Source organism: Hibiscus syriacus, unplaced genomic scaffold, assembly GCF_006381635.1.
Source record: "Hibiscus syriacus cultivar Baekdansim isolate YM2019G1 unplaced genomic scaffold, ASM638163v2 tig00113124_pilon, whole genome shotgun sequence".
Classification (NCBI taxonomy): Eukaryota; Viridiplantae; Streptophyta; class Magnoliopsida; order Malvales; family Malvaceae; genus Hibiscus; species Hibiscus syriacus.
Window position 1 is genome coordinate 3,565,662 of NW_024063444.1, and position 10,827 is coordinate 3,576,488.

At 33.4% G+C, this 10,827-nt stretch overlaps 1 protein-coding gene across 1 annotated transcript; it reads left to right on the forward strand.

Annotated features, from left to right (window-relative positions):
• The first annotated feature begins 613 nt into the window (after positions 1-613).
• LOC120185786 (centromere protein C-like) lies at positions 614-2,538 on the forward strand. Its single transcript, XM_039189901.1, has 5 exons — positions 614-675; positions 1,389-1,477; positions 1,579-1,681; positions 1,775-1,917; positions 2,113-2,538. Exons 1-5 carry the CDS (start codon positions 614-616, stop codon positions 2,409-2,411), a joined length of 696 nt encoding a protein of 231 aa, XP_039045832.1. The 3' UTR covers positions 2,412-2,538.
• Positions 2,539-10,827: the final 8,289 nt, after the last annotated feature.

Sequence of the window (10,827 nt, forward strand, 5' to 3'; positions counted from 1 at the left end):
CACGTATGTGGTGCTTGAAATCAAACTTCAAATTAGCATCTTAATATTTGATTTAAAATAAAAATATGTTTAAGATATTTAAATATTTTAATTAAATCTATTATTTTTTACACACTCAACTTTACATTAGTGATTTTTTTTTTGTTTTTACGAAAATGTCATTTTTTATGATAAACTTGCTATCATTGATTGTGTAAAAAATAAATTAATTAAGATTAAAAAGATATCCTTCAATCATATTAGGACACATGCCGTCGTCTAATTTGAGATTAAAGTTAATAATATGAATTACAACTATGACTAATTTAATAAAATGTATAAATATAAAAATTAAATATATAATTGTATTAATTATTTTAACAATCACGTCAGCTAATTAATTAAATATTAACGACGTATGATTTAATTACACCAACTAAATAGTGAAATCTGACAAACTTAAAAAATAGTGATTAAAATAAAAAAACAATAATTAAGTGATGCTAAGTATAGTGTATCTATTATACTATTAACATTCGACTCGGACCCTAAAATGAATTAAGAATTTATACATCCACCCATGAAACCGGTCCACGGATAACGGGTTGCAGTTTTCAAGTAAGAGGGGTAGCTGATGCGAGACAAGCAGGATACAGGGATACATTTGCAAAAACAAAAGAGCGCAGTAGACCCACGGTAACCACAGATCGTCTCAACCCAATCCGTTTCCGCTGGGTTCCCACTCAGTTTCCTTTTTCGAATTGCAAACTCAAAACTCACCTTTCCAAAGTTGCAGTCTTCCCCTCTCTTCCGATTCGACCGAGTCAACACGCGGCCCAATCTCAATCCCATAGAAACAAAGCAAATGTCTTTCCAAACTCTCCCTTCTGATCCGCTGGAGGCCTATTCGGGTCTCGCGCTCTTCCCTCGGACCTTCGCTTCCTTTCCAAACCCTCCGCCACCTCATAACGCCGAATATCTTTAGCACTCTCACGAATTTCTCAAATCCATCGTTTCCCTCCCCCTCCTTCTTTATTTGAATTTTCGTTCTTCTCTATTAAATTTCATTACTGTTGTTTTGTACTATGAGAAAAATACTAATTTAGTATTGATTTTTTTCCAATAATTTTTCAGCCAGTGCAAAGTCATAATAAGCTTATAGAGCAAGCCAAAGGAATTGTAGATAATAATAGTTCAGAGCTCTTGAACTTGGATATGTTAAATTCTGATGCTGAAATTATGGAAAATCCTCGAGAATGAAGACCGGCATTAGGCCGTAAACGACCTCGTTTCTCTTTGAAACCTAACTCAAGGTCAGTTCTACTTGAAACTGCCTATTTTACTTAATTTCACTTTACTTTTGTGGTAATATCTGTTGATTTTCATTTCATTTCTTCAATTTTTGATAGTCAGCCTACTGTAAATTTGGAACCGAACTTAGACATTGATGAATTGGTAGATCCCGAGGAATTCTTTGTGGCATTTGAAAGGGCCGAAAGTAAGTTTGCTGCTTGATTTCATTTTTGTTTTATTGGTAAATACAATCTGCTATTATTTCTATGAACATAGCTTTCCATGAATCTATGTATTGTTTTATAGATGCCAAAAGAGAAATAGAGAAGCTGATGGGTACTGCTCTGATGGATTTGGATCAAAATATTCGGTCCATGTCTGCAAGGCCTCGTCGTCCTGGAATGTTGCGGTGTGATTAGTGTTCCCCTTATCAAATTTCCGTTGTATTCAGTTTTTTCTTAAGCATACATGTATCTGACATAATCTTTGAATTTATGGTCAGGAGATCGGTTAAATATAAACATCCTTATTATACTGCTTTCTCCCCTGTAGAAAGCTTTGAAGAGGAAATTCGCAGTCCCCTTTGCCATTCAAAATCAGAAAATTCTGACCAGAATGTTGAATTGCAAGAGACAGAATTGAGTGGTAAGTCGGGAAAGGTTCATTTAGCCTAGGGTGTTACTTTCTTCCGTCCCTGCTATCCCATTCTTGATGTCTCATTTACAAAACTAAAATTGACCTGCCATATAACTTGATTTTGTACGTGTTCGTTTTTCATCATGTTGCAAGTTACCCCCAACGTGCATGCAATAACATAATGCTATATGCTCTCTGTCTTAGTGGCCAATGCAGAGAACAAGGTTAGTGAACTTCTGGACCACTTGCTTACCAGTAATTGTGATGGAGATGACACAATCAATCTTCTCCAAGAGAGGTTGCAGATTAAACCTATTGATCTGGAGAATATATGCCTTCTCGAATTGCAAGATATTCGAAAGGTAGATTTGAAGTCTTCTAGAGAAAGCTTGGCCAAGCCTAAAAACTTGCTATCAGACATACATAGTTTGATGGAAGGGTTCAGTAAAAGGACACTAAAACAAAAACCAGTTAATCAGTTAGTTCATCCCACTCCATCATGAAGTCCATTGGCATACTCAGTCATTTCAAGAAGCCCAAATAATAAGACATGAACCCTAAATCAGTCATTTCAAATTCTTTCGACATACTTTTTGAAATCTTCAATCATTGTTGGGTTGCTCCCTAAGAAAATAAGACCATCTACATAGAGATAAACAAGCAAAATATCATGTTCATAGATTTTAACATAAAGTGCATACTCATGAGTGCACCTTTTAAATCCATTATCTTGGAAATACTTGTCAATTATGTTATTCTAAGCTCTTGGTGCTTGTTTTAGGCTATACAAAGCCTTCTTCAACTTCAAGAGTTTATCTTTTTTTCCTTTAATTACAAAACATTCTGGTTGTTCAACATAAATTTCTTCTTTAAGGAAACCATTTAGAAAAGCTGACTTAACATCAAGTAGATGAATTTCCTATTTCTGAGCAGCAATAGAAATAAGTAATCTGATTGTTTCTATTCGAGCAACAGGAGCAAATACCTCATCATAATCTACACCTTGTTTATGTGTGTAGCCTTTTGCAACAAGTCTTGCTTTATACATCTCTACTTCCCCATTAGCAGATTTCTTTGTTTTAAATATCCACTTTACACTGATAGGTTTGTGCCCTTCAAGTAAGATGATAACTTCCAAGTTTCATTCTTCTTGATAGCATCGATTTCTTCCTTCATTGCATGTCTCCATTTCTCATCTTTCACAGCTTCTTTAAAATTTAATGGTTCATTGTCTGCAAATAAACAGAAAAGTGAATGATTGTCATTATATTCTAAATAATAATCCTTGTATCTTTCTAGAAATCTTGTCTCTCGTGTTGATCTTCGAACAGCTGGAGTTTTTCCTCCTTCATTTGGATCTAGTACGAGATTCTCTGTTAAATCTTGTGTAGGAGGTGGTAGTGGTTGATCATCCATTTCATCACCTTCAGTGTCAAATTACGGAAAGTAGTCATACATGTCTTCTCTTTGAACATTCCAATCCCAAGTACTTTGTTCATAAAACTCAACATCTCTGCTGATAATCACCTTCTTCGTATATGGTTGGAACAATATGTATCCTTTGAATTTGAGTCATAGCCAATAAAGACACATCTCCTACTTCTGTCATCAAGCTTGAATCTCTTTTGTTTAGGAATATGAGCATATTCAATACTCCCAAAGACTCGTAAATGAGAGACATTAGGCTTCTTTCTGCTCCAAGCTTTTTGAGGTGTTTTATCCTTCAAACTCTTTGTGGGACATCTATTAGAAAGATAAACTGCACAAGAAACAACTTTTGCCCAAAATTCATTAGGCATTTGTTTACTTTTCAACATACTTCTAGCCATATTGAGAATTACTCTATTCTTTCTTTCTACAACACCATTTTGTTGTGGAGATCTATCAATTGTTAGAGGACGATGAATTCCATGGTTCTGGTGTAATCACCATTTTTTGTGCTATATTATTATTATTATTATTATTATTACTATTATTATTATTATTATTATTATTATTACAAACCCAAAACCAGAACCGGCCCAAATACTCCAAGCCCAATACAAACCCAAAAAAAACTAATCCAAACCTAAAAACCCTAACTGTCAGCACTACCTCTCCTCTGTCGCCACCGTTGTTATTGTCGTTGGTCATGTCATCGGTAACCAAACCGTCATTATTCCAAGAAACTAACCACAAAATCAAATCAAAACATAAAAATAAAAAAAAATCAAAATCAAATCAAACTCATCAGACTAAGTCATCATTTTATATAACAAGGGGCATTAAAAAAAGGTCACAAAAAAGCATAAAAAAGAGGATAGGGGAAGTTACCATCCGGCTGAACCTTCCACTGGCGTTAAAGACCTTCATTGGCTAATTGGAACGATGAGGAGGTTCATCGTGCCCTGGGAAGTGACATACTCCAATCTTGGCCCGATCCAACGGTGGAGAAGACAAATCGATGAGGTTGAAGCTGAAAAGGTTACGGCTTATTTCATGGTGTTGGAGGTTATTTCGTGTGAAACAGAGCCTGGATCTGTGACCACGACGTCTAGGAGAGCCAACCCATAATTTTTAGGCCTGAACGACCACTAGAGAGGCTGGCGGTATGGCGGCCGACGGTGGTCGAGACAGTCGAAAGACGACCACAATTTAGAGAGAAGATAGAGCTTTTCTCTCTAAAAAAGAAAAAGAAAGAAAGAGAAGAATGAAAAAGAATGGCTAAAAGGGGTTTTTATACCAGCTTTAAAAAGACGTCGTTTTACCCTTTATGAACTGCGCGTTTTGGGCTTTTGGGGTAACTACTCTTTCAGTCCTTTTTCGTTTGTAATTTATTATTTCGATCATGAAACATATGGGTTAATTATGTTTTTTAGTCATTTGATGTTGTCATGCTTACATTTCTGTCACTGCTCTAATTAATATGGTTTGTTAGGGGTTATTTACGTTCCTAGCCTCCAAGTTTTACGCGTGTCACATTTTAGTCCCCTTTTTATAATTTTATCAACTATTTGCATGTTTAGACCTTGTAACTTTAATTTCTTTCAAATTAGCCTTAAACTATTTGGTCGTTGTATTTGTAATTTGTTTGTTTTTTATATTATTATTGTTGAACTATATTTTGGTATAACAATTTAAGGTAAAATGTTTTTGAACTGGAATTGAATTTGTTCAAAATTTTAAAGTTTTCAAAAATAATTCAAAGTCCATTTAACTTGAAATTGAACACAAAATATTTTTTTTGGACAAGCAGTATCGATGTCTCATGAACAGTACTGATATTGTTCATATGGTATCGATACCAACGGTAAGGGAAGTATCGATACTCACTTGGTAGTTTCGATACTACCAGCAATGCTCAAATTCTATAATGTAAAAATGGTACCGATACCCAAAGGGGTACAGATACTACTTTGTATACTAGTATCGATACCATAGTCATAGTATCGATACCATAAGGCCTCAACGGCTAGTTGATTTAAAAATAACAAAGGTAGCACCAATACTCCCTTTAAGAGTATCGATACCCTTTTTACTGGGCAGTTTTATTTTGCAGAGTTTTCATCCCCAAACAACTAGAAATCATCCAAATTGCTATAAACGACCACAACTTCATTCCAACATATAAATACAAGTTGAGGACACTTGAAGAAGTGTTAGAACACCTATCCAAGCAATCAAACACAATAGAAGAGTTTTTCAATCTTATTTTATCTCTCTTGTAAATATTTGTGTTTTTAGTGAGTTAAATTTGTAAACACCCTACCTTTGAGAGGTTTTATTGTTTACTTCTTTTTTTCCTTTTGTAAAGGAGGCTGGTTCTAGTTTAGACAAGTAAAAAACTAGGGAGTTGTAAAGTTTACTCTTGATCCTTGAAAAAGAAAGAACAAATTAGTGAATTTGTTAGAAAATCCTTAGTGAGGAGCTAAGGTAGTGGAAGTAGCTTAGTTGAGAAGTTGAACAACTATAAATCGTTGTGCAAAATTTATCTATCTTTCTAATCTCCTTACTCCCTAAACACAAAAAACAATTCAACCTCTCTTGGCAAATATTTTCGGTTGTTCAATTGAGCCTCTTCGATCTTAACAATTATTATTATGTACATATTTATCTCATATCTCTATGTAAATATATAATACATAATATTATATAAAATTATACTTTTGTTAATGATGTCTTTTTATCTACACATGCACTTGTATATCACCAAATTTGGTTTTTATAATGATTGTCATATGTATATATTATTATTAAAGATATAATTTATTTTAATATCTTTAAATTTTTTTAATTATTCGACTAATCTATGGAAGACCCCCAAACACCTAGGATGTCATTCCTAGGGCTATTCGAATAAAATATTTTTAATGTTATTATTTATATATTTCTATTCATTTTAATTTTTTTAATAATTGGTAGATATATTATATGTGTTATTTTTACATAATCACCTTATCAAGTATAAATGTTTCCTTTTCACTTATTTTAGGAGCCTATTTATTTATTATTGTTTAATTATTTGTTCACCCTTGTTTAGTTTTATTATTTTATTTTGTTAATGTTTTATTTCATCAACCTTCTATATGTTATCTATTATTGTATTTAGGGGAAATATATTCGATTTCTTGTTTCCTAAAACGATTAAAGGCAATGTTATCTCACATTGTGTGTTAACAAAACTAAGTCCAACATGATTGGATTTCAATTTTGGTTAATTCACGTAGTAAGAGGATATCCATTTTAAATAAAATTGAGTGAATTAAATATTTCATCGAGTCAAACATTTTAAAAATAAATTCACTCAGTCTAAAAAATCACACACATGAAAATGATCGTAATTTAAATTTATAGTTCAAATTTGTAAAATTTCATCATTTCTGACAACATATAATATAGAGGTACAAATCTTGGGCGCTGTAGTGGTGTTTACCCTTCCCAATGCGTAACCGACTTCTGAATCTTTAAAAAAGAATCTCTGGTTAAATGCGGACTAATTTTTGCCTTTAAATATTTAAAAAAAATCATTTTTAGGACTTTTCTAGGTATTCAGCATATATTCCTCGAAAGTCGTGTCGAACAATATATTTTTCAACGTCCCGACCGGAAAACGGTGACGACATCGGGCAAAATACATTGAACTCTTTTGATGTGAATTCACCTCCTCTATCAGTTCTCAAAGCTTTGATCAAATAGCCACTTTAATTTTTCACCATTATTTTAAAGCTTTTAAATGCATCAAAAGCTTTAGATTTCTTTTTAATAAAAATATACTCATGACTTCCTGCTAAAATCATCAATACAAAGTAAGAAATAATTACTTTTACCAAGAGAAGATGGTTTGATAGGTCCACATAAATCTGCATGGATAAGTTGGAGTGGCATCGTTGCTCTAGAAGATGTTTGCTTTGGAAAGCTGTTCCTTGGATGCTTGCTAGTGACACAAGCTTTACAAAGTTGCTCCAAATGTTTGATGGGGGGAAGATCTATGAATATCTTATTCTCTCCAAGAGACTTAAGACCACCAAAATTCAAATGTACATATCTCATATTCCATAGCCAAGAAGAATCTTCTACATAAGACTTCAAACACTTGGATGTGTCAATTTTAAGATTCAACAAGAACATTTGATTTCTTGTCATAACAACTTTTGCAATAGGCTTGGCATTTTCTGTAACATCCTCAATATCGGGTTAGTCACCAAATTGAAATATTTCAGAATTTGGTGATTAAAGTAGAATAATTGAATAGTTCAATGATTTATCGAGAAATATTTCTTAAAAGTTATTAGTAATTATTAATGGAATTAAAGGGCAAAATGGTCATTTGACAAGGAAAATTTTTATATTCCTTTTATAAGATAAGGGAACCACGTGGGAAATGAGAGAATTCTACAGAGTTTTCTTTATTCTTCTTTCTCCACCCGTATCTCCAAGCTCAAAGGTGAGTTTCTTTGTTTGTCGATTAATTGTTGATTTTAAGGTTGGGTTATGATCATTAGATGATAATTAAGCTTAAGGAAAGTTTAATTTGTTCTAAAACAACAAGATGAAATATATAAAAGAGATTAAAGAAAATGAGTTTTTAGATCAATTTCTGGAAAAGAGTTAATAAGTGAAATTTGAGAAGGAATTTGACTTGTCATCACTAAGAATAAGAGATTTATAAAGTTAAAAAAGATTAATAACAAAGTTGAAAGTTTAGTAAGATTCTTAATTTTAAGAATCATGATGAGATATGGAAGATAGAGATGGTTTATATGAATACAAGTTGGTTTAAGTAATGGTAGTTGAGTTTAATGACATGATAGGGGCTTAAAATAGAAGAATTGAATGAAGAGTTGGTGATTTTTGGGCGTAAAAATAAATTCTGGGCAAAGTGTATCGATTCACATTCAATGTGTACCGATGCACTCTTTAAAGAAGAAACATTGAATGCCTTGAGTGTACCGATGCACAGTTAGTGCATCGACACACCCCCTTAAGATTAAACATCGAAGGTGATTTGTGTACCGATGCATGGGTAGTGCATCGATGCACATGTTAAAGGATGCATCGATACACTATAGAATGTATCGATGCACTTCAATGGGAAATGGAATAAATCTTTCTTTCAGTCTAAGAAGTGATATATTATAGTATATCGATTGGATACTGATAGTATAAATATATGATTGTGTAGATCTTGATCGAGAGCAAGTTCTGGAATGATTGAAAGATTAGAATTGATCCAGAAGAAAAAGTAAGCCATAGGAGTAATTGATAGCAAGTGAGGCCAAGGTGAGTGCATATTAGATCGTATATAATATAAAATTGAAATAAGACTTGCGGCAAGTCTATTTCCTATAGTGTTATGCATAAATTTATGAACATGAACATGTGTTTGTTATGAATTATATGTTGTTGTATGTATGAATATATGTTAGTGTGATAAGATATAGAAACCCATATAAGTGATATATATATATATATATATATATATATATATATATATAATAATTTAATATATGAATAATGCATATGTGATATGAATAGAAATAGATTAAGTGAATGAACATAGATGATATGCAAGATTATATAAGAATAAGATATGAATCATATAATATAGGTTATATGAGAAATATAGGTTACCAAAATCCGAGTTCGGGAGTCGGTTACGTGTGGGGAAGGATTAACACCCCCACAATGCCCTAAATCGGTACCTAGTCGATTAATTAACGTCTTTGCAATGAACTTTACAAATTCAAACTTAATTTAATTTTTGATCCCATAAAATAATGACGTAAATTTAAAAACATTCAAAAGCACTCAAACAAATTAAATTAAAATTACCAAGTCGTTTTAGAAAGATAAAGAATGTTCGATTATTTACAAATATCGAGACCAGATCTTAAAGATATAACAACCTTTTCTCGATATATTTAAATAAACGAACGTTTCCTTTTCTCTCGTTCCCAAATTTTAGGTGACGAATCGATTTTTTTGGTTTCACTTTCGGGATACACTTTTATTTTAAAATCATTAAAAGCGGACCTCAAATCAGTTATGACTGCCCACTTAAAATAATTTTAAATTAAAAGGGTATTACCGTTAGTCCGATTATGTAATATGTCGAGTTATGCAAATGAGGTTACCATGCGAATCGTGCACAAATGTCATGTCAAAATTAATTAAACAAAATTTAAAATATCATACAACGTGACATACAAAAAATTATATAATAAAACATACTATTAATAACTCGATTTCATATTCAAAATTACCATGAAGGACCAAAATAAAATAAAATAAAGATAGGCATGCAAAAATGTAAATCTAACAATAAACTAAACGAACATGCCATAGGTCCAAAGTGTAAAGAAAATAAACAGCAGGCCTTTTCCATAAAAATTTCATTTCTGGGCACCTCAAACCTAATATAACCCAAGTGCTACATAGGACCAAAATGCAAGTTCCCAAAATTACATATCAAATGTAAAAACAGTAAGAAAATATCCCCAACACAACACTGGACTGAAATGAAACACGGAGAAAATTAAGAGACAACATTAATATACTAGCAAAGCTCGATTTAGGGATCAAGACGATACAGTTCAAAGCTGCGAGGACCTATATAAATATTACCCCAACTTCTAAAAAGCGGTTCATCTCCCCCAGAAAACAACACGCTACCGTTTTGACCCTCTGGAATGACGCCGTTTTGGCATACGAATATATAGGATATTAGGGTAAATTTCATAGCCCTAATTCATTCTCATCTTAGCTTAAACAAACCCCCCCATCCGTTTCTCTTATTCTTTCACTCTCTCCCGACGCAGACAGTCCCAACGAGAGCTTCCAAGGGTCTCACAACCTCAACCGGCCACCGCAAGCCGGTGACCAAAACCAACCTCACTGTAGGACCAAAACCTAAAACAAACTAGACCACCACACAAAACCGAGCCTTCAAACTCAAAACCCCGGACACCAACGACGACTGAGCAAGCCAAACGACCTTCAACAGTCCCTCAACTCTTCGATCTACTCTCTTCTCCACTCACGAGCGAGGCCCTCACCGCACCCTGATGGTCGCTCCTGCTCCGACCGCCACAAGACCCGGACTGGTAAGCCTATAATCCTAATCAAAACACCATCACACTAGTCACTGCTAATAACGACCCGAGGGGTCAAATGACCACCAAACCCACAAAACCATGAGTCACCATTTCCCAACAGTTCACAAGCTAAGGGTCTCTAAACTCTCCTCTTCTAAGGTAAATGCTTCCTTATCTCTCTATTTCTATTCTATTTACTCACATAAATTTACATGCAAAACAATTTGAATATAAAAAAGAAACAGAATACCTTCTGAAAATTGGATATTTCCTTGTTGTTTTCTTTCCGAAAAATGGGTAGGAACCCTTACATTGATTGCTTTGGTTTATCGAAAACAAGGTAAAG

What these genes read in the sequence shown, in the direction of transcription:
- LOC120185786 (XM_039189901.1), top strand. Translation starts at nt 614, where the DNA reads ATGCGAGACAAGCAGGATACAGGGATACATTTGCAAAAACAAAAGAGC. An exon ending in AAGAGCGCAGTAGACCCACG is followed by an intron (nt 676 to 1,388) that starts GTAACCACAGAT and finishes AATTTTTGATAG; the next exon opens with TCAGCCTACTGTAAATTTGG. An exon ending in CGTCGTCCTGGAATGTTGCG is followed by an intron (nt 1,682 to 1,774) that starts GTGTGATTAGTG and finishes ATTTATGGTCAG; the next exon opens with GAGATCGGTTAAATATAAAC.